Source organism: Coregonus lavaretus (assembly GCF_964263955.1).
Source record: "Coregonus lavaretus genome assembly, chromosome: 31".
Classification (NCBI taxonomy): domain Eukaryota; kingdom Metazoa; phylum Chordata; class Actinopteri; order Salmoniformes; family Salmonidae; genus Coregonus; species Coregonus lavaretus.
In genome coordinates, this window is record NC_140018.1 from 28,847,854 (window position 1) to 28,875,526 (window position 27,673).

The 27,673-nt window shown below is 43.5% G+C and overlaps 1 protein-coding gene across 1 annotated transcript in view; it reads left to right on the forward strand.

The window, feature by feature from the left end:
- Nucleotides 1-27,673, forward strand: part of rngtt (RNA guanylyltransferase and 5'-phosphatase) — a 184,538-nt gene that overhangs the window by 146,997 nt on the left and 9,868 nt on the right. Inside the window, exon 14 of the mRNA XM_084148967.1 lies at nt 18,436-18,536. Within this exon, the coding sequence (XP_084005093.1) occupies nt 18,436-18,536 (101 nt within the window). The remainder of the gene's footprint in view (nt 1-18,435; nt 18,537-27,673) is intronic.

The following is a 27,673-nucleotide window of genomic DNA, read 5'->3' on the forward strand; positions in this document are numbered from 1 at the left end:
GTCAATCACCCTCGGTCTGGGGCTCCATGCAAGATCTCACCTCGTGGGGCATCAATGATCATGAGGAAGGTGAGGGATCAGCCCAGAACTACACGGCAGGACCTGGTCAATGACCTGAAGAGAGCTGGGACCACAGTCTCAAAGAAAACCATTAGTAACACACTACGCCGTCATGGATTAAAATCCTGCAGCGCATTCAAGGTCCCCCTGCTCAATCCAGCGCATGTCCAGGCCCATCTGAAGTTTGCCAATGACCATCTGGATGATCCAGAGGAGGAATGGGAGAAGGTCATGTGGTCTGATGTGACAAAAATATAGCTTTTTGGTCTAAACTCCACTCGCCGTGTTTGGAGGAAGAAGAAGGATGAGTACAACCCCAAGAACACCATCCCAACCGTGAAGCATGGAGATGGAAACATCATTCTTTGGGGATGCTTTTCTGCAAAGGGGACAGGACAACTGCACCGTATTGAGGGGAGGATGGATGGGGCCATGTATTGCGAGATCTTGGCCAACAACCACCTTCCCTCAGTAAGAGCATTGAAGATGGGTCGTGGCTGGGTCTTCCAGCATGACAACGACCCGAAACACACAGCCAGGGCAACTAAGGAGTGGCTCCGTAAGAAGCATCTCAAGGTCCTGGAGTGGCCTAGCCAGTCTCCAGACCTGAACCCAATAGAAAATCTTTGGAGGGAGCTGAAAGTCCGTATTGCCCAGCGACAGCCCCGAAACCTGAAGGATCTGGAGAAGGTCTGTATGGAGGAGTGGGACAAAATCCCTGCTGCAGTGTGTGCAAACCTGGTCAAGACCTACAGGAAACGTATGATCTCTGTAATTGCAAACAAAGGTTTCTGTACCAAATATTAAGTTCTGCTTTTCTGATGTATCAAATACTTTTGTCATGCAATAAAATGCAAATTAATTACTTAAATCATACAATGTGATTTTCTGGATTTTTGTTTTAGATTCCGTCTCTCACAGTTGAAGTGTACCTATGATAAAAATGACAGACCTCTACATGCTTCGTAAGTAGGAAAACCTGCAAAATCGGCAGTGTATCAAATACTTGTTCTCCCCACTGTATGTGCCTTTTATACTAGTTATCGGCTCTCATTTTGCTCCACTGACCACATAACCGAGTTTTCAGACTGAATAACTCACCTTGCTGAGACTTGTTTTGCATTTGTACCGTAATCCTGTTTATCCACCGTACCGCATAACTGCCTTTATTGAAGAATGTTCCCTATCTACACCCACCGTTTTCAGAAGAAGATATGTTGGTGGCGTGGAAGTCCTTGTTTGCCCTGTTTTTCATGCCCTCTGGCAGCCTCTGCTGAATAGCCATTGTGAAGGAGAGCGCTGGTTTCAAAGGCTGGTGAAGGCCTCCACCTACATGCATCAGGGACACAGGAGAAGTACTCACTGTTCTCTGCTCTCTACTTTACTTCTCTTTGGACTGAATGAGACAGGCTTTCAGTTAAGTGAACCAAAAATTGCAAAAAAGTTAACCTCACTGAGCTCCACTATCAATAAGCTTATTTAATTAAGGTGATGCCTGAATAGCTCAGCACACATATTGGTGGGGGCTCGGCATTGGAGTGTGTGGGCTGGATCATATACAGTGCCTTGCAAAAGTACACTTCTCAAAAAAATAAAGGGAACACTTAAACAACACAATGTAACTCCAAGTCAATCACACTTCTGTGAAATCAAACTGTCCACTTAGGAAGCAACACTGATTGACAATACATTTCACATGCTGTAGTACAAATGGAATAGACAACAGGTGGAAATTATAGGCAATTAGCAAGACACCCCCAATAAAGAAGTGGTTCTGCAGGTGGTGACCACAGACCACTTCTCAGTTCCTATGCTTCCTGGCTGATGTTTTGGTCACTTTTGAATGCTGACGGTGCTTTCACTCTAGTGGTAGCATGAGACGGAGTCTACAACCCACACAAGTGGCTCAGGTAGTGCAGCTCATCCAGGATGGCACATCAATGCGAGCTGTGGCAAGAAGGTTTGCTGTGTCTGTCAGCGTAGTGTCCAGAGCATGGAGGCGCTACCAGGAGACAGGCCAGTACATCAGGAGACGTGGAGGAGGCCGTAGGAGGGCAACAACCCAGCAGCAGGACCGCTACCTCCGCCTTTGTGCAAGGAGGAGCAGGAGGAGCACTGCCAGAGCCCTGCAAAATGACCTCCAGCAGGCCACAAATGTGCATGTGTCTGCTCAAACGGTCAGAAACAGACTCCATGAGGGTGGTATGAGGGCCCGACGTCCACAGGTGGGGGTTGTGCTTACAGCCCAACACCGTGCAGGACGTTTGGCATTTGCCAGAGAACACCAAGATTGGCAAATTCGCCACTGGCGCCCTGTGCTCTTCACAGATGAAAGCAGGTTCACACTGAGCACATGTGACAGAGTCTGGAGACGCCGTGGAGAACGTTCTGCTGCCTGCAACATCCTCCAGCATGACCGGTTTGGCGGTGGGTCAGTCATGGTGTGGGGTGGCATTTCTTTGGGGGGCCGCACAGCCCTCCATGTGCTCGCCAGAGGTAGCCTGACTGCCATTAGGTACCGAGACGAGATCCTCAGACCCCTTGTGAGACCATATGCTGGTGCGGTTGGCCCTGGGTTCCTCCTAATGCAAGACAATGCTAGACCTCATGTGGCTGGAGTGTGTCAGCAGTTCCTGCAAGAGGAAGGCATTGATGCTATGGACTGGCCCGCCCGTTCCCCAGACCTGAATCCAATTGAGCACATCTGGGACATCATGTCTCGCTCCATCCACCAACGCCACGTTGCACCACAGACTGTCCAGGAGTTGGCGGATGCTTTAGTCCAGGTCTGGGAGGAGATCCCTCAGGAGACCATCCGCCACCTCATCAGGAGCATGCCCAGGCGTTGTAGGGAGGTCATACAGGCATGTGGAGGCCACACACACTACTGAGCCTCATTTTGACTTGTTTTAAGGACATTACATCAAAGTTGGATCAGCCTGTAGTGTGGTTTTCCACTTTAAGGTTGAGGGTGACTCCAAATCCAGACCTCCATGGGTTGATAAATTTGATTTCCATTGATAATTTTTGTGTGATTTTGTTGTCAGCACATTCAACTATGTAAAGAACAAAGTATTTAACAAGATTATTTCATTCATTCAGATCTAGGATGTGTTGTTTAAGTGTTCCCTTTATTTTTTTGAGCAGTGTATTTTGTTAAATTACAACCTGTAATTTCAATTGATTTTTATTTGGATTTCATGTAATGGACATACACAAAATAGTATTTTTTAAAAAAAGTGAATTGAAAAAAATAACTTGTTTAAAAAAATTCTAAAAAAATACATAACGGAAAAGTGGTGCGTGCATATGTATTCACCCCCTTTGCTATGAAGCCCTTAAATAAGATCTGGTGTAACCAATTACCTTCAGAAGTCACATAATTATTTAAATAAAGTCCACCTGTGTGCAATCTAAGTGTCACATGATCTCAGTATATATACACCTGTTCTGAAAGGCCCCAGAGTCTGCAACACCACTAAGCAAGGGGCACCACCAGGCAAGCGGCACCATGAAGACCAAGGAGCTCTCCAAACAGGTCAGGGACAAAGTTGTGGAGAAGTACAGATCAGGGTTGGGTTATATAAAAATATTCAAAACTTTGAATATCCCACGGAGCACCATTATATCCATTATTAAAAAATGGAATGAATAAGGCACCACAACGAACCTGCCAAGAGAGGGCCGCCCACCAAAACTCACGGACCAGGCAAGGAGGGCATTAATCAGAGAGGAAATAAAGAGACCAAAGATAACCCTGAAGGAGCTGCAAAGTATCTGTCCATAGGACCACTTTAAGCCGTACACTCCACAGAGCTGGGCTTTACGGAAGAGTGGCCAGAAAAAGCCATTGCTTAAAGAAAAAAATATGCAAACAGGTTTGGTGTTCGCCAAAAGGCATGTGGGAGACTCCCCAAACATATGGAAGAAGGTACTCTGCTCATATTAGACTAAAATTGAGTTTTTTGGCCATCAAGGAAAACGCTATGTCTGGTGCAAACCCAAAACCTCTCATCACCCCGAGAACACCATCCCCACAGTGAAGCATGGTGGTGGCAGCATCATGCTGTGGGGATGTTTTTATTTAGCAGGGACTGGGAAACTGGTCAGAATTGAAGGAATGATGGATGGCGCTAAATACAGGGAAATTCTTGAGGGAAACCTTCAGTCTTCCAGAGATTTGAGACTGGTACGGAGGTTCACCTTCCAGCAGGACAATGACCCTAAGCATACTGCTAAAGCAACACTTGAGTGGTTTAAGGGGAAACATTTAAATGTATTGGAATGGCCTAGCCAAACCCCAGACCTCAATCCAATTGAGAATCTGTGGTATGACTTAAAGATTGCTGTACACCAGCGGAACCCATCCAACTTGAAGGAGCTGGAGCAGTTTTGCCTTGAAGAATGGGCAAAAATCCCAGTGGCTAGATGTGCCAAGCTTATAGAGACATTCCCCAAGAGACTTGCAGCTGTAATTGCTGTAAAAGGTGGCTCTACAAAGTCTTGACTTTGGGGGGGTGAATAGTTTTGCACACTCAAGTTTTCTGTTTTTTTTGTCTTATTTCTTGTTTGTTTCACAATAAAAAAATAAAAAATTCATATTCAAAGTTGTAGGCATGTTGTGTAAATCAAATGATACAAACCCCCTAAAAATCCATTTTAATTCCAGGTTGTAAGGCAACAAAATAGGAAAAATGCCAAGGGGAGTGAATACTTTCGCAAGCCACTGTAGATCAATTGTCGTTTTAGTTCCAACCAAGAATATTTGCTGATCTGTTGTGTGTAATGAGGAGCAACCAGACGGCACACTTGACGCAATTCAGAAATTGCGTCTTCCAGTTACTGATTAGCATGCACCCATTAAAACACTGACTTTTAAAACTACTAAACCCTGTGGATCGATGAGAAATTGAAAAACTGTATGGTTGAGCGGGACGAGGCAAAGGGAATTGCAAAGAAATCTGTCTGCACAGCCGATTGGCAAACTTACTGTAAATTGTGAAATCATGTGACTAAGCTAAACAAAGATAAGAAGAAACTGTTGTACGAAACAAAGTTTAATTATATAATGGATGATAGTCAAATGCTTTGGAGTACCTTAAATTAGATTTTGGGCAAAAAAGTGAGCTCAGATCCATCCTGCATTGAATCAGATGGTTCATTTATCACAAAACCCTCTGATATTGACAACTACTTTAATGACTTTTTCATTGGCAAGATTAGCAAACTTACGCATTACATGCCAACACCAAACTCTGAACCTTTATATCCATGCAATTGATCAAATAAAGATAGACACGCATTGTAATTTTGAATTCTACAAAGTGAGTGTGGAAGAGGTGAAAAAATTAGTGTCCATCAATATTGACAAAGCAACTGGTACTGACAACTTGGATGGAAAATTACTAAGGATGGTAGCGGACTATATTGCCACTCCTATTTGCCATCTCTTCAATCTAAGCCTACATGAAAGTGTGTGCCTTCAGGCCTGGAGGGAAGGAAAAGTAATTCAGCTGAATAGCAAAGCACCCTTTTACAGGTTCAAACAGCCGACCAATCAGCCTGCTACCAACCCTTAGGAAACATTTGGATAAAAAAATTGTTTGACCAGATACATTGCTATTTCACGGTAAACAAATTAACAGCAGACTTTCAGCATGCTTATCAGGAATGGTGTCTATGTACGCTGATGGCTTAACGTTATACAGTGCATTCGGAAAGTATTCAGACCACTTGACATTTTGTTACGTTACAAACTTATTCTAAAATGGAGTAAATGCTTTTTTCCCCTCATCAATCTACACACAATACCCCATAATGACAAATGTATTAAAAATATAAAACTGAAATATCACATTTAAATAAGTATTCAGACCCTTTACTCAGAACTTTGTTGAAGCACCTTTGGCAGCGATTACAGCCTCGAGTCTTCTTGGGTATGACGCTATAAGCTTGGCACACATGTATTTGGTGAGTTTCTCCTAATCCTTTCTGCAGATCCTCTCAAGCTTTGTCAGGTTGGATGGGGAGCGTCGCTGCACAGCTTTTTTCAGGTCTCTCCAGAGATGTTCGATCGGGTTCAAGTCCGGGATCTGGCTGGGCCACTCAAGGACATTAAAAGACTTGTCCCGAAGCCACTCTTGCGTTGTCTTGGCTGTGTGCTTAGGGTCGTTGTCCTGTTGGAAGGTGAACCTTCGCCCCCAGTCTGAGGTCCTGAGCACATTGGAGCAGGTTTTCATCAAGGATCTCTCTGTACTTTGCTCCTTTCATCTTTCCCTCGATCCTGACTAGTCTCCCAGTCTCTGCTGCTGAAAAACATCCCCACAGTATGATGCTGCCACCACCATGCTTTACCGTAGGGATGGTGCCAGGTTTCCTCCAGAAGTGACACTTGGCATTCAGGCCAAAGAGTTCAATATTTTACCATTTAAGAATGATGGACGCACTGTGTTCTTGGGGACCTTCAATGGTGCAGAATTATTTTGGTACCCTTCCCCAGATCTGTGCCTCGACACAATCCTGTCTCGGAGCTCTACGGACAATTCCTTCAACCTCATGGCTTGGTTTTTGCTCTAAAAACCTGTTTTCGCTTTGTCATTATGGGGTATTGTGTGTAGATTAATGAGGGGAAAAGTATTTTAATCAATTTTAGAATGAGGCTGTAACGTATCAAAATGTGGAAAAAGTCAAGGGGTCTGAATACTTTCCGAATGTACTGTACATGTCAGCTACCGCAGCAAGTGAAATCACACCAACCCTTAACAAAGAGCTGCAGTCAGTTTTAGAATGTGTGGCTAGTAATAAGCCAGTTGCTTCCCCAGTGATTTTACCCAGTCACTGCTACTGTAATAAGCTACTCCTAAATATATCAAAAACTAAAAGCAATGTATTTGGGACAAATAATTAGCTAAACCGTAAACCTAAAATAAATATTGTAATGAATAATTGAGCAAGTTGAGGAGAGTAAACTGCTTGGTGTAACCCTAGATTGTAAACTGAAATGGTCAAAACATTGATGCAACAGTTACTAAGATGGGGAGAGGTCTATCCGTGATAAAGCGCTGCTCTGCTTCTTGACATCACAATCAACCAAACAAGTCCTACAGGCCCAAGTTTTATCACACCTGGACTACTGCCCAGTTATATGGTCAAGTGCCGCAAAGAACGACATAAGCAAATTGCAGTTGGCCCAAAACAGAGCAGCACGGCTGGCCCTTAAATGTACACTGAGGGCTAATATCAAGAGATTGAGGAGAAATTGACTGCATCACTACTTGTATTTGTGAGAGGTATTGACGTGTTGAAAGCACCTAACTGTCTGTTCAAACAGACAGTTCAGACACCCATACAGTATTTGATACCCTGCTGATTTTGTACGTTTGCCCATTGACAAAGAAATGATCAGTCTATAATTTTAATGGTAGGTTTATTTGAACAGTGAGAGACAGAATAACAGCAAAAAAATCCAGAAAAACGCATGTCAAAAATGTTATAAATTGATTTGCATTTTAATTAGGGAAATAAGTATTTGACCTCCTCTCAATCAGAAAGATTTCTGGCTCTCAGGTGTCTTTTATACAGGTAACGAGCTGAGATTAGGAGCACACTCTTAAAGGGAGTGCTCCTAATCTCAGTTTGTTACCTGTATAAAAGACACCTGTCCACAGAAGCAATCAATCAATCCAAACTCTCCACCATAGCCAAGACCAAAGAGCTCTCCAAGGATGTCAGGGACAAGATTGTAGACCTACACAAGGCTGGAATGGGCTACAAGACCGTTGCCAAGCAGCTTGGTGAGAAGGTGACAACAGTTGGTGCAATTATTCGCAATATGGAAGAAACTGTCAATCTCCCTCGGCCTGGGGCTCCATGCAAGATCTCACCTCGTGGAGTTGATGATCATGAGAACGGTGAGGAATCAGCCCAGAACTACACGGGAGGATCTTGTCAATGATCTCAAGGCAGCTGGGACCATAGTCACCAAGAAAACAATTGGTAACACACTACACCGTGAAGGACTGAAATCCTGCAGCGCCCGCAAGGTCCCCCTGCTCAAGAAAGCACATATACAGGCCCGTCTGAAGTTTGCCAATGAACATCTGAATGATTCAGAGGAGAACTGGGTGAAAGTGTTATGGTCAGATGAGACCAAAATGGAGCTCTTTGGCATCAACTCAACTCGCCGTGTTTGGAGGAGGAGGAATGCTGCCTATGACCCCAAGAACACCATCCCCACCGTCAAACATGGAGGTGGAAACATTATGCTTTGGGGGTGTTTTTCTGCTAAGGGGACAGGACAACTTCACCGCATCAAAGGGACGATGGACGGGGCCATGTACTGTCAAATCTTGGGTGAGAACCTCCTTCCCTCAGCCAGGGCTTTGAAGATGGGTCGTGGATGGGTATTCCAGCATGACAATGACCCAAAACACACGGCCAAGGCAACAAAGGAGTGGCTCAAGAAGAAGCACATTAAGGTCCTGGAGTGGCCTAGCCAGTCTCCAGACCTTAATCCCATAGAAAATCTGTGGAGGGAGCTGAAGGTTTGAGTTGCCAAACGTCAGCCTCGAAACCTTAATGACTTGGAGAAGATCTGCAAAGAGGGGTGGAACAAAATCCCTCCTGAGATGTGTGCAAACCTGGTGGCCAACTATAAGAAACGTCTGACCTCTGTGATTGACAACAAAGGTTTTGCCACCAACTACTAAGTCATGTTTTGCAGAGGGGTCAAATACTTATTTCCATCATTAAAATGCAAATCAATTTATAACATTTTTGACATGCGTTTTTCTGGATTTTGTTGTTGTTATTCTGTCTCTCACTGTTCAAATAAACCTACCATTAAAATTATAGACTGATCATGTCTTTGTCAGTGGGCAAACGTACAAAATCAGCAGGGGATCAAATACTTTTTTCCCTCACTGTACATACCCCACAAGACATTCCACCAGGGGTCTCTTCACAGTCCATAAGTCCAGAACAGAGGGCTAGGAAACGCACAGTACTATATAGAGCCAGGACCAGGGCTGTGGCGGTCATGACATTTTGTCAGCCGGTTATTGTTGTGCAAAAGTCTGCCGGTCTCACGGTAATTGACCGTTAATTAACATAAACACGTTTAGCATCTCCAGGCCTCCTCTCATCTACATAAAAAAAGTTGAATAAATCAATTTAATATACACCATCACAATAAATCCATTATTTATTTTAGTCCGGTCTAAAGAAACATTTTTTTTATTTTTTATTTATTTTATAATATGTTTATTATTTTCCAATAAAAATAAAGTAAAAGAGACAGCAATACAAACAATGACATTCATTGTACTGTTGGATGGGATGGCCAGTTTAGAGGACAAAACAAAAGTTAACTCACACATACACAAAATAAAACAAAATCCTATTAGGTGGTACGTGTATAAGAAGACAGCATATAGTCATTACAAGCAGTGTAGTTCAGCCAAAAATAAATATTGAGTGGAGTACAGCACAGAGTAGCAGCAGATCGTCAGCCCAGTTATGAAGCGGGACTAGACCATTTATCCAGTATCGGCTGCCATATTTTGTAAAACAATGGACTTCTATTGGAGGTGTTGTATCGAATCTTTTCCATATGGATTACATTCCCTAAATCCCGTAACCACATTTCAAAGGTAGGTACAGTCTCCAATTTCCAAAATTGCAATATGAGCCTTTTGGCTAATAGAGTACAAAGAGAGACAGCTTTCCCCTCCTGGTTATTCCCATCAACTGTACCAAACAGAGCGATCAATGGGTCTGGGGCTAGAACTCTATCAAAGGCCTTAGATAAGTAATCAAAAATGAGAGCCCAGTAAGCCTGTAATTTAGGGCATGTCCAGAATAAGTGGGACAACGTCCCCTCCTCCTGCTTGCACCTCTCACACAGTGGTGAGGTGTCCGGGAATATTTTATGCAGTTTTACTTTTGAGTAGTGTAACCTGTGTATCACCTTAAACTGTACAAGGTTGTGTCTGGCATTCACTGAACTGTGGTTTATATTCCTGAGAGCTTCTATCCAGTCCTCATTTGAGATTTCTGAACCAAGTTCTTGTTCCCAAGCCCTTTTAATGGTGTCTGTGGATACCTCTATGTGGGCCTGTAGCACATCATACAGTCTGGAGACCGACCCTTTTGAATGGGGTTTGACAAGGATCAAGCTATCTAATGTAGGACTATTTGGCTTCATGCCATACTGTGGGATGTGTGTCCTTAAGAAATTCCTGATTTGGAGGTATCTGAAAAAATGTGTTGTTGGCATGTTGAACTTTGCCTGTAGTTGTTGAAATGAAGCTAACTGACCATCTATGTATAGATTACCAATTGTTGTGAGCCCCTTCTCCCTCCACTGTGAAAACACCACATCATCCATTGCAGGGTGGAAAGCATGATTCCGGCTAATCGGGCTGTCTATGTACACAGTGGGTATGTTAAGAAAATCCCTAATCTGTTTCCAGATCCTAAGAGTATGACAAATGACTGGATTGGAGTCATAAGTGGCTTTTTTCACATATGATGGGCTATTAACAAGTGCCGGGAGTGAGGAACGTTGACAGGAGGCCTGCTCAATCAAAAGCCATGAAGGCATATCCTTCCGTCTCATCTCAGGTAAACTTTCCCTCCAGAAAGACACAATGTTCAGATTAGCAGCCCAATAATACAGTTTGAAGTGAGGAAGGCCAAAGCCCCCCTCTATCTTGTACTTGCATAAATGCTTCTTTGCAATTCTGGCTGCCTTGTTATCCCATAAAAATGGAGTTACTATTGAATCCAGTTTCTTAAAATAGCTTTGTGGTATGAAATTGGGTAGACATTGGAAGAGGTAAAGAAACCTGGGTAGGACAACCATTTTAATGGCGTTTATACGACCAACCAAGGAAATAGGCAGAGTTTTCCAGAAATCTATATTTTGTTTAAGCTGATATATTTTCATGTCCCAATTCACTTTCAATAGCTGGTCAAGGTCTCTTGTCACTACAATGCCAAGGCTTGTGAACTTGTCCCTCACTGTTCTAAGCGGGGTAGATTGCAGAAATTGCATATCCACAGGCCGTGATATTGGCATCATCTCACTTTTTTGCCAGTTTATCTTGTAGCCAGAGAAGGAGCCGAATGTGTTTATCAATTTAAGTAATGGTGGAATAGACGTTTTAGGCTTGGACAAAAACAAAAGAACATCGTCTGCATATAGGGAAATTTTGTGCTGTGTGTCTTTTATTTTAACAGAAGCTATATCGGCACATGCCCGAATGCGCGTAGCAAGGGGTTCCATGGCTATAGCGAAGAGAGCAGGCGAAATAGGGCACCCCTGTCGGCACCCCTTGAACAGGCGGAATGACTGCGACATTTCCTGATTGGTCACCACGGACGCCATTGGGTGTGCATAAATAATTCTTATCCAATTAATAAATTCCTTTCCAAATCCGAAATGCTCCAGAACCGACATCATATACTTCCACTCAATCTGATCAAACGCCTTCTCTGCATCAAGAGCTATTACCACTGCCTCAACTTTATGATCATGATACATTACGTTGAAAAGGCGTCTCAAATTGTAGTATATATGTCGGCCCGGGATAAAACCTGTCTGGTCAGGGTGTATGATGTCGGAAATATATTTTTTCAATCGGTTTGCCAATATCTTTGTCAACACCTTGTTTTCTATGGGGAGTAACGACACGGGGCGATACGACGACATCTCCATGGAATCTCTATCTTTTTTCAAGATCAGGGCTATTGTAGCCTCATACAGTGTTTGCGGGAGTTTGGTATTTTCTTTGGATTGTTGAAACATTCGCAGCATAAGTGGAGATAGACTAGCGCAGTACTTCTTATAGAATTCTATTACATATCCATCGGGCCCAGGGGCCTTGCTGTTTGGAAATTGTGCTATCGCTGTGTTAATTTCATCTAAGGTTATCCCTGCATCGAGTGCGGCAGCTGCCCCCCTGTCTAGTTTAGGAAGTTCACAATCAGCGAGAAAGCGTTCCATAGTTTGTGGATCAGTAGCATCGCATTTTGATTGGTATAGCTCTGAGTAAAACTGTGCAAAGCATTTATTAATGTCCTGCGGATCTGTTACTATTTTACCCTTCTTGTCTTTTATTTTGTGAATAGCTCTAGATGCTTGTACATGCCTTAGCTGTCTTGCTAATCATTTATGTGGTTTGTCCCCCAGTTCAAAATAACTTTGTTGCGTTCTAGCAAGTAAAGAGCCCACCCGTTTCGAAAGGATGGTATTGTATTCATACTTTAACTTTGTGATCTTCTCAAGGACTGTATACGAGGAATTTGTCCTAAAAACGTTCTCCTGTTCCCCTAACTCCCTTTCAATTTCTCTCAGCCTAGTATTGGCACGTTTCTTCCTCTCTGATGTATAAGAAATAATGTAACCTCTAATCACAGCCTTTAGAGATTCCCAAAGGGTGGAGTCGTCAACATCCCCCGTGTCGTTAGTACTGAGGAAAAAGGCAATCTGCTCCTCCAAATACTGACAGAAAGCCTCATCTTTCAACAGGTATGCGTCTAAGCGCCACGGTCGCCGACCTGTCGACATATTGTCGAGTTTCAGCACCATGGACAGAGGAGAGTGGTCCGTAATTAGAATGGGGTGATAGGTAACCGACTCAGCTGCTGAGATTAGTTTGGAGTCCAACAAAAAATAGTCAATTCTGGAATATGATTTATGAACTGATGAGAAGAAAGAATAATCCCTGTCTGTTGGGTGCGTCAGTCTCCAAATATCGACAATGTTAAGGTTTGTCATCAATGTATTTAGACAGACACTGGCATTTGATTGTTGAAGTGACCTTGATAGCTGTTTATCTAAAAGAGGGTCTAACGTACAGTTAAAGTCACCTCCAACAATAACACTTGTATCCGAGATATTTGGTATGGCCTTAAATACCCTTTGAAAAAATACTGGATCATCGAAGTTGGGTCCATATAAATTGACCAAGGTTATTGGTTTTGAATTCAGTGTACCAGCCACAATAATATACCGACCATTAGGATCTGAAATCGAGGTTGAGTAAACAAAAGGAATGTTTTTCCTTATCAGGATTGCTACCCCTCTCGCTTTTGCATCAAAGTTAGACTGGTATATCTGACCGATCCAGCCGACTCGTAGCTTGGCCTGCGCGGGGCGTTTAATATGAGTTTCTTGAAGAAGCACTATGTCAGCACCCAGTGATTTAAGATGAGAAAAAACCTTAGCTCGTTTCACGACATGCCCTAATCCATTACAGTTCCAGCTGACTATCTTTATTCCACCTGGTCTACTCTGTGCTCGGTCACTATGTGGCATTTCTTATTTTAAAGCAAATTGCTGCTGTCATACAAAACCCAGAAGAAAAACGTCCCGCCGTGCGGGAGCTTGTCATGCCACCTGTACTAATAAACGTGAACATAAAACACAGACCCCAACCCCCCTCCCGTCCCTTTACTGAGTGACTTCCCCAAACGAAGCACTCCTTGGCTAACACACAAACGTTAGGGTGTCTAGACATAAAGCTTGAACTAACTCGTCGTCTATAGATGCTCCGCATATAAACTAATATTAAATAACACTTAACTTAACTCTCATGTTAGGGGGTGAGTGGCGCTAAAACATGACATGCCAAACAATGCTATATTAGCCACAACATCTCACCTATCCTATAAGTCCCAATTTCTGATCTTCTGATCGAAAAGACATAGGCCGGAAATTCAATTCACACACATTCCTGGCCTGTATTTGGCCATTTAGCCTGCTGGCACAGCCGTTCTGTATCCTCAGCCGGGGAGCTTGCTTGTCAAGAACAGATCTGCCTCTTTTGCGTTGTCAAACGTACGTGTTGATCCCTCGACTGTCACCTTAAACCGGGCTGGGAAGAGGAATCCATATCGGATGTTGGCCGCCCTGCATTTGTTGCGTACCTCATCATACTCTTTCCGTTGGTTCCTCACCTCCAAGGTAAGATCTGGGTAGAAAGACACCCTGGCTCCGTTGTAGTTAAGGGGGAACTTTTGACTAGCCAGCTTGAGGATGAGATCCCTGGTGTGGGGATAGTGCAGCCTTACAATGAATGGCCTTGGTGGCCCGCCCTTGGCCGGCTTCGTTGCCTGTGCTCTGTGTGCGCGGTCGATCAGGATGGCCGTTTTGAAGTGTTCACTCCCCAGCAATGCCGGTATCAGCTCCGAGACAAATTCAGTGGGTTTCCCTTTCTCCGTGTCCTCCTGGATCCCACATATTCGGATGTTCTGGCGTCTTGAATGCGACTCGAGCATTTCCAGTCGGGCCTTCAGGGTTTTGTTGTCATTTTTTAGCGTTGCGCACTGTTTCTCTATGTCCTGTAGCCTGGCCTCGTGATCGATTGTCGTCTGCTCAACCTCGTGCACCCTTCTCTTAGTTGCCTTCACAGTTTCGGCCAAAGTCCCAATACTCTTTGAGATATCAGCCAACCTTGTGTCCACCTTCTTGCTTAGTGCGTTTATGGCAGCCAGTATGTCACTTTGAGTAGGATCTGTGGGGAACTCTTGGAAGCTAGCCTCTTCAGCTAGCTCCTCGTGGGTCGGCGACGTTGAAATTGGTTCGTTGTCTATCTCATTCCAATTATCTTGTTTAGCGCCCCCTTTTTTGTTGCCTTTTCCCTTTGTCATATTTGTTTGAAGTTATAGGTTGTGAGAGGTTAAGATAAATATTAATTTGTTTCAAAATTGAGCGGAGCTCTAGCAATGCACGTCTACTCCATAGCACGCTCTCTAGCGCCCCCCCTAAAGAAACATTTTGATATGAAGAAAATGTATTTCAGAAGAACAGAATATGAGTTGGCCTACTGTATGTTATCTGGCTATGCACCATGCCATATGCTGTAGGCTTGTTCATTTATCTGACAAGAAATGTTTAAGTCCCATGACATTATTCTTTATATTATATGATTTTATGGTAAGAAGGATATAAATGAATTTAGCTGAATAAAATATAAAGGAGATTTTTTCCCATTCCGGAGCAAGTGCGCTTATTAAGTGGCTATGTTGAGCGTAAAAGTGATCATTTGAAACAGGTCCTATACGCTAGATTTAGAGTTATTTGTCAACATTTTAGTTGTGAATGATACAAACCTTAGAATGTCTTAGAAATCAAAACAGATATGAGCTGCATGATGCGACTATAGACTATTGATGATTTCAGAAAGTCGCAAAAAAAAGCTTGCGCTCTGTTCCTTGCCTCAGGTTGCACAGCTGTTCTCTCAAATGATCATATTTTCACCCATCAGTCTATTCTTAATTTGACCTTGTCTTTGCAAAAACCTATTTTCGCTTTGTCATTATGAGGTATTGTGTGTAGATTGGTGAGGATTTTGTATTTATTTAATCCATTTTAGAATAAAGCTGTAACGTAACAAAATGTGGAAAAAGTCAAGGGGTCTGAATACTTTCCGAATGCAATGTATTGGGTGGTCCCGGGAATCTAACCCACTACCCTGATGTTATTAGCACCATGCTCTATCAACTGAGCTACATTATTATTATTATTATTATATTATTATTATTATATTATTATGTATTTTATTTGTGATGTAGGCTATTGTTTTATTTATGATGTAGGCTATTGTTTTATTATGATGTATTGCTTTATTTATGATGTAGGCTATTGTTTTATTATGATGTATTGCTTTATTCCTGTTTGGATACTAAATACTCTAGCTTTAAGAACTCGCTGTTGGCTGGGCTTCCCGCTTGTGCCTTCAAACCTCAGCAATTTATCCAGAACGCTGCAGCCCGCCTGATGTTCAATTTTCCCAAGTTCTCCCATTTCACCCCGCTCCTCCGCACACTTCACTGGCTTCCAGTCTAAGCTCGCATCCACTGCAAGACCATGGTACTTGCCTATGGAGCAGCAAGAGGAACTGCCCCTCCCTACCTTCAGGCTATGCTCAAACCCTACACCCCAACCCGAGCACTCCGTTCTGCCACCTCTGGTCTCTTGGCCCTCCCACCCCTACTGGAGGGCAGCTCCCACTCAGCCCAGTCCAAGCTCTTCTCTGTCCTGGCATCCCAATGGTGGAACCAGCTTCCACCTGAAGCTAGGACAGCAGAGTCCCTGCCCATCTTCCGATAACATCTGAAACCCTACCTCTTCAAAGAGTAAACAATCCCACAACACCCCCCCCTCACACTACCTCCTCACCCCCTTAACACTCACACTTGACTCCCTCCCCCCCCCTCTTACTAGCTCTGACCTTGCTGATAGCTACTTTATTGGGGGAAAATGTATTTATATATTCCTATACTTTTTCTTTCAATTCTTGCCAAAATCCTTGCTCCATCCTTTCCCAAGTCATGGGAATTGGTTTCTTGGAATTCTCTACTATACATTCTTCCAGCAAAGGCTTTCCTTTCCATGTCTCTCTGGAATAGAGAGAGTGGGTGGAAATTGAGATTTGCGCTATGATGCCCATGTGATGCCTTCTCTGAGGACCTCCCAAGTGATGCCTTCTCAGAGGAAATCCCTGGAGGCATAGTTCTGTTACCGGGCAACCTGACACTTACACCATTGGCACATCTGTTCCTGCCCCCTCATACTGTATGGCCTTACATCGTAAATACCACATTCACACTCTTTACACTAGTTACATATGAGTTAGATTAAATAACTTCCATGTACTGTATGTATATTAATGTATATTATGCTAATCTATATGACAACATGTATCCTATCAGAACAGGCTATGAAAATATAATGCCTAGGCTACTCGTTGTAGACCAAAGTAGTACTTTAAAGAAGATGTCGGCTTAAGACCTAAAAGCAACGTCGAATTTGTACTTCCATTTGCAGCTTTAATTGGATTTTCCAGAAATGAATTTCTGAGAAATTATGAATTCATGTAGGCTACTCCTTCCCTTTCAATATCTATCTATAAATTGCTCTTGACAAACTTGCTCTTTTTAACCACAATACAAGCATCCTATTTTAGACCTGCCATGGAAGCTTAATTATTAATCTTATTTGCCCCCTTTATCGTTATTAGAGCGGTACATTTTCCCTGTTACGAACATTATGTATTTTGTTTGTCTCTTTTTCCAGCCTGGTTGTGAAATTACGGACAATATAACCTGACTATCTTACTCCTCATTTTTAAGACAGGGTTTTTACCCTAAATTCAAAGTGGAACAAAGTCGATATTCACGGTTTTGAGCCATTCTCTTTTCTTTGTTGATTTTCTGAAGGGAGCAGTGTAAAATACCTGGACTTTTAGTCAATTTCTCTTAAGAGTGTGAAGGTACATCTTATGTGTTATTCTGCCTTTTAGTATTTTGTTCATGGATCGAGAAATCAATGAGATGAGATTTGTACTTTATTAATCCCCAAGGTGACATTAGATTGAAAAAAAGCTTGCTAAAGTTTATTGAGCGTGCCCCAGCACTGAGTGTACAAAAAAATTAGGAACACCTTCCTAATTTTGAGTTGCACCCCCTTTTTCCCACAGCATGATCATTACACAGGTGCACCTTGTGCTGGGGACAATAAAAGGCCACTGCAGTTTTGTCAAACAACACAATGCCACAGATGTCTCTAGTTGAGGGAGCGTGCAATTGGCATGCTGACTGCAGGAATGTCCACCAGATTTGTTGCCAGAGTATTGAATGTTCATTTCTCTACCATAAGCCACCTCCAACGTTGTTTTAGAAAATTTGGCAGTACCTCCAACCGGCCTCACAACCGCAGACCACGTCAGCCGTCGGGGGGAGGGGGGGTGTGCTGAGGAGTATTTCTGCCCAGTGATGTGAAATCCATAGTTTAGGGCCTAATGAATTTATTCCAATTTACTGATTTCCTTCTATGAACTGTAACTCAGTAAAATCTTTGGAATTGTTGCGTTTATATTTTTGTTCAGTACTAAAAGCAATCCAAAACATAGTTCACAGACAACAAACAAAATTAAATACAGGTGATGCTCTAACTGAGTGTGTGCCAGCGTGCTGTATTTTGGAATGAATTATCTGACATGTCATGTAGCTTCCTCTTTTGTGGTCCTCTGTAGCTCAGCTGGTAGAGCACGGCGCTTGTAACGCCAAGGTAGTGGGTTCGATCCCCGGGACCACCCATACACAAAAAAAAAAATGTATGCACGCATGACTGTAAGTCGCTTTGGATAAAAGCGTCTGCTAAATGGCATATTATTATTATTATTATTATTGTGCAGGTGTGGGACAGGGGGGTACTATTTATATCTGACTGTCTATTGTTGTTTGTTTCCTGCTGTGTTCCTATGTGTATTATGCATGAAATGTGTTAGCTGTAGTAAGACTTTCCTTTTGTATGACAATAAATGTCAATCTAATCTAATATCGCTCTCTCTCCTTGTGTCTCTGCAGAAATACAAAGCTGGGCGATGTGATGACATCCTCAAGTGGAAGCCGCCCAGCCTCAACTCCGTAGACTTCCGCCTCAAGATCACCAAAGTCGGAGGAGAAGGGTGAGTCACTGTTGCTAGGGAAACGCTTTGGCTGCATGATGATTCTACTGCAAGAACAAACCCCCATCTCTTTGACACATGCGTGTTGTTTGACACATCAACACAACCACATACTATAGTAGTAGAGTGAGTGAGTGTCAGCTAATCGCTTTGAACCATGTTTTGTAACTTTTAGACTTTTTAATGTGTGTATATAAGAAGTTTTTTTCTGTATGAGCTATACCTTGAATCACCCATAACTACTGATATTATGTTATGCCACAGGGCCTTATTGAATTCAACTGCAATATCTGTCCTAGACACATTGGTATTTTATTGCCACTATTCTGATAATGAAGAAGGAATACAAGGCAGCAGGCATTATTGTCATTACCTGAACTGCAGACTTTCATTCTACATATGAAAGTCCACAGATGAATCGGATGTTTTCCCACTGATAGGCAAAGCTCTCTTTTACTTTCTTCACCTGTATTAGGCTAGAACACCATATTTATCACCAACAGATTCTCATCTCATCTTGCAAACCTGCTAAAGAAATGGTGGGAGTATTTTTCAGAAAATACCTTCGATTAAATCGACCCATTATTCTCAGTTCCTCTGTCCCTACTACCTACCCAGGCACTGCTGTGCTGTACTGTGCTGTAAAGTGTTTCCTTTAGGTTCACAGCTAATACATCAAACATGCTAAATAAATAATGTTGGGAGTATATTTGAGAAAAAGCCTGCTTGCTACCTCAGTCCCTCAGCACCTTCCCAGGTACTACTATGCTCTTCTGTGAGGCGAGTTTTCTTAGTTGGCACTGTAAGTAAGACTCACTGCAGTGCGCACAACCACTCAGTGGTTTTTTAAAGGAGACCAGAATTCCAACCACCTTTACGTATTTATTTATTTTTCACAGTATAATAAGAAAATTTGACAGGGAGATGGACACAGGGGGGCATAGACAGGAAAGTGTCCGAGATGGGGCTCAAAAACCCCGTTGCGAGTGGGGCATACAGTCATGAAAAAGTAAGTACACCCCCTGGAAAGTTGTATTTTTTTGTACATATTTGGACAGCTGGATATGTAATCTTCACTTCAACACTATTGCCAGATAAAGGTAACCTAATTTAACAAATTACACTGAAAGATTATACTTTGCAATCATTTATTCATCAAAAATCAACAGAAATGCAATTCCATAGTGCTGAAAAAATAAGTACACCCCTAGCTTCAATAGCTTGTGTTGCCCCCTTTGGCTGAAATAACTTAATGTAGCCGTTCTTGTGACTGTCTATCAGTCTCTTACATCGACTGGGAGGAATTTTTGTCCACTCTTCTTTACAGTACTGCTACCTGCCGGCCATCCAGGCTCTGTCGTAGCCGGCCGCGACCGGGAGACCCATGGGGCGGCGCACAATTGGCCCAGCGTCGTCCAGGGTATGGGAGGGAATGGCCGGCAGGGATGTAGCTCAGTTGGTAGAGCATGGTGTTTGCAACGCCAGGGTTGTGGGTTCGATTCCCACGGGGGGCCAGTATGAAATTTTTAAAAAATAATAATGTATGCACTCACTAACTGTAAGTCGCTCTGGATAAGAGCGTCTGCTAAATGACGTAAATGTAAATGCTTCAACTGTGTCATGTTCGAGGGCTTTCTTGCATGCATGGCCCGCTGCAAGTCCCCCCACAGCATTTCGACAGGATTGAGATATGGGCTTTGACTCGGCAATTCCATAACCCTCCATTTCTTATTTTTGAGCCATTCTGTTGTAGCTTTGCTTGTGTGTTTTGGATCATTAATTGAAATCCATTCCAGGTGACTACCTCATGAAGCTGGTTGAGAGAATGCCAAGAGTGTGCAAAGCTATCATCAAGGCAAAGGGTGGCTATTTGAAGAATCTCAAATATAAAATATATTTGGATTTGTTTAACACTTTTTTTGGTTACTACATGGTTCCTTATGTGTTATGTTTTCACTATTATTCTACAATGTAAAAAATAGTAAAAATAAAGAAAACCCTTGAATGAGTAGGTGTGTCCAAACTTTTGACTGGTAGTGTATACTGAACAAAAATATCAACGCAACATGCAACAATTTAAAAGATTTTACTGAGTTACAGTTCATATAAGGAAATCAGTCAATTGAAATGAATTCATAAGGCCCTAATCTATAGATTTCACATGACTGGACAGGGGTGCACCCACTGGGGAGCCAGGCCCAGCCTATCAGAATAGGTTTTTCCCCACAAAAAATGCTTTATTACAGACAGAAATACTTTCAACAAAATGTGAGATAAATAGTATTTATGTGTGTATGGAAAATGTTTGGGATTTTTTATTTCAGCTCATGAAACATGGGACCAACACTGTACATGTTGCATTTATATTTTTGTTCATTGTAGTTCTGAAAGTGTTGTTAGCTGGCTGAGTAGCGCTCCTCGTCTTGTACTCAGAGCCCACTGGTGGTGCAGGTCATTAAGTCTGTCTTTGTCTCTGTTAGAGAAGACAGAGAAGGAATGAGTGCTTGTTTATCTGCCCACTCACTCATCCCTCAGCCTGTCTCTGCTCTCTGTGCTACTACAAAGAAGAAGCTCACAGTCTCACCACTTTCATATCAACCTCAACTGAAAAACAGGAGGAGAAGCCGAGAGAAAAGGATGTATAGGTGGAGGGAGGAAAGGAGGATAGAGAGAAAGAGTAGGAAGAAGAGAGAGAGCGTGAGAGAGAGAGAGAAAATAAGACAGTTAGGGAAAGAGACAGCAAGTAATGAAAGGAGTTTTACCAGGTGGGGCATGGAAGAAGAAGTGTTTTGGATTTTGACATGGCAACTTGAATTATGGATTAATCTAGGTCGGTTTCTCTTTGAAGAGGCTACCTCTAATTGGGCCATTAAAACATTTTATGCATTCGTCATTGTAAATTTAACCAATAGTGGTGAGACCTGAATGAGACCTGACTGCACTACAGTCCCTGTTAAAGCAATATGTGGATATGAATCACGGCAGCAAAGGTGGACTGGATAAGACCGCTCCACGGGGTGCCAGCCAGACGTAATTGATGCTGCACCACATTACGGTGGATTAACTGCTGAATGCTCACAGCTAAATATCAGAAGTCACAATTAATAAATGTAGGCAGAGATGTAGGGAGAGAATGCAAACCAGAATAAGATTCTATTAAAAACACTGTGTGAGGCCTCCCGAGTGGCGCAGCGGTCTAAGGCACTGCATCGCAGTGCTTGAGGCATCACTACAGACCCGGGTTCGATCCCAGGCTGTGTCACAACCGGCCGTGACCGGGAGTCTCATAGGGCGGCGCACAATTGGCCCAGCATCGTCCGGGTTAGGGGAGGGTTTGGCCAGGGGGGCTTTACTTGGCTTATCGTGCTCTAGCAACTCCTTGTGGCGGGCCGGGCACCTCTAGGCTGACTTCGGTCGTCAGTTGAGCAGTGTTTCCTCCGACACATTGGTGCGGCTGGCTTCCGGGTTAAGCGGGCGGGTGTTAAGAAGCGCGGTTTGGTGGGTCTTGTTTCGGAGGACGCATGACTCGACCTTTGCCTCTCCCAAGCCCGTTGGGGAGTTGCAGCGATGAGACAAAATTGCAATTGGTTCGCAATTGGACATCACGAAATTGGGGAGAAAAGGGGGGTAAAAAAATAAATAAACAATAAAAATGTGTGAATATGATTTACCAAAGCCGAGGTGGAGTGGACCTGCTCCACGGGGGCCAGGTGTATCTGGGCCAGTTCTGACTCTGCCTGGCCTCTGTCATATGGGACACTGGTGTTGTCACACCAACTGACAGGTCTGGGCAGAGTTACAGCCACAGCCTTGCAATAGAACTCGCCAGCTTGTAGTCCTACAAACTGGAAATGAGTTACCTCTGGTCCGTTCTGCCATTCCTATGGGGAAAGAATAGGGTTTTTGGATAAATGCCGAGATTAACACAGGTTTAGAAGATCTTATACGTTTTGTTCTGTGAAATAATATCAGTAGTGACCTTTATGAAGTATGAAGCCTTAATGTGCTTTATGTGGGGGGGTTTTATTACATACAGTGTACACAACACTTTCACCCAGCTCTCCTCTGAATCATTCAGATGTTCATTGGCAAACTTCAGACGGGCATGTATATGTGCTTTCTTGAGCAGGGGGACCTTGCGGGCGCTGCAGGATTTCAGTCCTTCACGGCGTAATGTGTTACCAATTGTTTTCTTGGTGACTATGGTCCCAGCTGCCTTGAGATCATTGACAAGATCCTCCCGTGTAGTTCTGGGCTGATTCCTCACCTCATGATCATTGCAACTCCACGAGGTGAGATCTTGCATGGAGCCCCAGGCTGAGGGAGATTGATAGTTATTTTGTGTTTCTTCCATTTGCGAATAATCGCACCAACTGTTGTCACCTTCTCACCAAGCTGCTTGGTGATGGTCTTGTAGCCCATTCCAGCCTTGTGTAGGTCTACAATCTTGTCCCTGACATCCTTGGAGAGCTCTTTGGTCTTGACCATGGTGGAGAGTTTGGAATCTGATTGATTGATTGCTTCTGTGGACAGGTGTCTTTTATACAAGTAACAAACTGAGATTAGGAGCACTCCCTTTAAGAGTGTGCTCCTAATCTCAGCTCGTTACCTGTATAAAAGACACCTGGGAGACAGAAATCTTTTTGATTGAGAGGGGGTCAAATACTTATTTCCCTCATTAAAATGCAAATCAATTTATAACATTTTTGACATGTGTTTTTCTGGATTTTTTTGTTGTTATTCTGTCTCTCACTGTTCAAATAAACCTACCATTAAAATTATAGACTGATCATTTCTTTGTCAGTGGGCAAACGTACAAAATCAGCAGGGGATCAAATACTTTTTTCCCTCACTGTAAATGCTTCAACATTTACAAAAAGTGACATTAGCTAATTAAGATGATCTCATAGAACAAAACATATAACCTAAGCCTGTGTTTACCACAGACCTTATTTTTAGCATTCGTGCAAAAACCCTACAAAAACTCAATTTCCCCATAGGCTTTGGCCAACGAGCCATGGCGGGGTTAGTGCCTACAAAAAGACGCCATTACTATTGCTCTCTATTAACATGTCAGTTGTCCTTGGAAAAAGCTTAGCTCAAAACCTCCCACCTCAGTACAGCATATGCACACCAAATGTTCTACCTCGCAGGGCAACAAAGTCTAAAAACTCGTTTTTGGTAGACTTGGCCCTGGGTTAAAGCCTTGAGGAGTTTGTGCTTGTGTAAAGATAATTTAGTCTGAAGTGAATTACCTGTTATCGGCCACAAAACGTGGCCGCGGGTAATCTGTGTTCCACCTTTATCAGCTGCTGAACAGGACCCCAGTGAGAATAGGCTTGATGGCCCTGCAGGGAAGCAGTTTACAGCACGGAAGCAGTTTACAGCACGGAAGCAGTTTATGGCAGGCAGGCAGGCAGGCAGGGGTTAGAGGCTTTAGTTTACAGACCCCTGGCCTCCCAGCCATTTGCAATGGCAAGAGACAGAGGCTGATTCTTAAATGGCACCCTCTTCCCTATCTAGTGCACTCGTTTTAGCTAGAGCCCTATATGCCCTGATCAAAAGTAGTGCACTATATAGGAAATAGGGTAGCATTTGGGATGCTGCCAGAGATCCAACTGGTTCCATCCTTCAGCATCTAGAAGGAGATCTGCAGGGCAATACATGTTCCTTTGGACTGTTTTCTCTCTGTGAAATAGCTATTGTGCACGTAGAAAAAGTTATCTGGAATGGCATTGTGGCCCACAGCCCTTGCTGGCAGCTCAGCCCCAGTCCATTTGAAGCTTGTGGGACAAAGGCCGTTTCAATACACTAGAACTGTATTGTTGACTGTGGCACTCTGTGATTTGGGGATTCAAACTAAGTCCTGTACCCAAATGTGTTTCATTCAATTTGGGTAATGTAGGCTATAAATGCAAGCATCACGTTATCACCTTTACTCAGTGGATTTTAGGTTGTTTTTACCTCAATTGAGCAATCATCAAACGCAGCGTGAAATGCTAAGTAACACATATAGCCCAGAGTAACATATTCAGATTGCAGTGGAACATCAACTTAGCGTCTCACATAGAGATCCAGAAATTGAAATGACAGAGGCCACAGGCAAACTGTCATTTCACAGTATCAGTCTTGCAGTCTGCCTCAATGACTGTGATACATTTGGTTATTTTCGGAGCACCATGTCAATAGAATTTTACATTTTGTCATGGTTTACCTTTTTGTCAGTGACAAGAGGGCTTGGTAAATACACAGCCATACAGTTTAGGAGAGCAAAGTAGGCTATTTTAGGAAAGTTTGACGTCGGACAGAGGTTGAGTAAAGAAGCGTGTGAGTGAGACCTTTGGCGGGCGGGTGTGAGATGAAAGGTTATGTTGTGAACTCTCAGGGTTGCTCTCCAGTTGTTTCCATCAGTTCATGGATGGCCGGAGGGTTCCATGGCGGTGTTGACGGCTGCTTCCTGCCTACCCTCTCTTCATCATCATTACAGAGGAAAAGGGAGTGGAGAGGCAGTCCACTCCCCTTCCCCCTAATGTGCGTTCTGCTCACCCAAATCCATGTATACCCAATAGGCTGTCTCCAACAGATTAAATCCACCTACTGTGGTTTGAACATCAGATCAGCCCTGCTAGCCCCCTCATTTCCGCTGGTGCGTCTCACTGTTTAAGTGATGCTGTAGGGAGAACCAGGAGCAGGAAGCCAGTGACAGTATTGTCAGAGACGGTGTTTAGGTCTGGGGAGGAGGGTTTGGTTGCGTATCAACAGCAGACGATGCGTCCCAAAATAACCATGGGCAGCCAGGCCAGGGGTGTTCCAGGGGAGGGGATGAGTGTGTCATTAAGGCCAGCTGTGGGGCGTGCTCCCTGGGATGAGACCAAAAAGCACATGGCTACATGAACAGGGGGGCCAGGGAACCACTTGTTTGGGGCCTCACACACACACAAACCCCTAATAAAGCCACATTACGGTGGATTAACTGCTGAGCGCTCACAGCTGGCGATCAGAGGTCACATTTAAAATAGCTGACGTATAGAAAGACGGATGATGTATGAAGTGAATGTAAAACCATTATAACATTCCAAGCAGAAGGTGCTCAGTTTGATGCCTGTGGGTTTTGGGCGTAGCTATAATTGCCCCCCATATGTGGCATCGTCACTGTTGTGTGTTTGCACTCAGTACCCTACAGTGAGGGAAAAAAGTATTTGATCCCCTGCTGATTTTGTATGTTTGCCCACTGACAAAGACATGATCAGTCTATAATTTTAATGGTAGGTTTATTTGAACAGTGAGAGACAGAATAACAACAAAAAAAGCCAGAAAAACGCATGTCAAAAATGTTATAAATGGATTTGCATTTTAATGAGGGAAATAAGTATTTGACCCCCTCTCAATCAGAAAGATTTCTGGCTCCCAGGTGTCTTTTATACAGGTAACGAGCTGAGATTAGGAGCACACTCTTAAAGGGAGTGCTCCTAATCTCCTCTTGTTACCTGTATAAAAGACACCTGTCCACAGAAGCAATCAATCAATCAGATTCCAAACTCTCCACCATGGCCAAGACCAAAGAGATCTCCAAGGATGTCAGGGACAAGATTGTAGACCTACACAAGGCTGGACGGGCATGTATATGTGTATGTACATATGTACATTTGGCAACTCGAACCTTCAGCTCCCTCCACAGATTTACTATGGGATTAAGGTCTGGAGACTGGCTAGGCCACTCCAGGACCTTAATGTGCTTCTTCTTGAGCCACTCCTTTGTTGCCTTGGCCGTGTGTTTTGGGTCATTGTCATGCTGGAATACCCATCCATGACCCATTTTCAATGCCCTGGCTGAGGGAAGGAGGTTCTCACCCAAGATTTGACGGTAAATGGCCCGTCCATCGTCCCTTTGATGCAGTGAAGTTGTCCTGTCCCCTTAGCAGAAAAACACCCCCAAAGCATAATGTTTCCACCTCCATGTTTGACGGTGGGGATGGTGTTCTTGGGGTCATAGGCAGCATTCCTCCTCCTCCAAACACGGCGAGTTGAGTTGATGCCAAAGAGCTCGATTTTGGTCTCATCTGACCACAACACTTTCACCCAGTACTCCTCTGAATCATTCAGATGTTCATTGGCAAACTTCAGACGGGCCTGTATATGTGCTTTCTTGAGCAGGGGGACCTTGCGGGCGCTGCAGGATTTCAGTCCTTCACGGCGTAGTGTGTTACCAATTGTTTTCTTGGTGACTATGGTCCCAGCTGCCTTGAGATCATTGACAAGATCCTCCCGTGTAGTTCTGGGATGATTCCTCACCGTTCTCATGATCATTGCAACTCCACGAGGTGAGATCTTGCATGGAGCCCCAGGCCGAGGGAGATTGACAGTTCTTTTGTGTTTCTTCCATTTGCGAATAATCGCACCAACTGTTGTCACCTTCTCACCAAGCTGCTTGGCAATGGTCTTGTAGCCCATTCCAGCCTTGTGTAGGTCTACAATCTTGTCCCTGACATCCCTGGAGATCTCTTTGGTCTTGGCCATGGTGGAGAGTTTGGAATCTGATTGATTGATTGCTTCTGTGGACAGGTGTCTTTTTATACAGGTAACGAGAGGAGATTAGGAGCACTCCCTTTAAGAGTGTGCTCCTAATCTCAGCTCGTTACCTGTATAAAAGACACCTGGGAGCCAGAAATCTTTCTGATTGAGAGGGGGTCAAATACTTATTTCCCTCATTAAAATGCAAATCAATTTATAACATTTTTGACATGCGTTTTTCTGGCTTTTTTTGTTGTTATTCTGTCTCTCACTGTTCAAATAAACCTACCATTAAAGTTATAGACTGATCATTTCTTTGTCAGTGGGCAAACGTACAAAATCAGCAGGGGATCAAATACTTTTTTCCTTCACTGTACATGTTGAACCTCCAGATGCGCTGAGAGAAAGGCTACATCCCAAACATCTTTCCTTCCTCCCAAAGTCTATACTTGTTCACTTCCCTTCACTGATTTGAAAGGAAATTAGAACGAGTGCACACTTAAGGACAAAGCAGATATTATTGGGACGGACCCAGAGATGGGATGATTGTTGGCAGCATATCATTCTGTTACTAGCTGGTAATCAGCGGTGTGCAGTAGTAGGCTAACTCTGTTCTCGGAGAACCA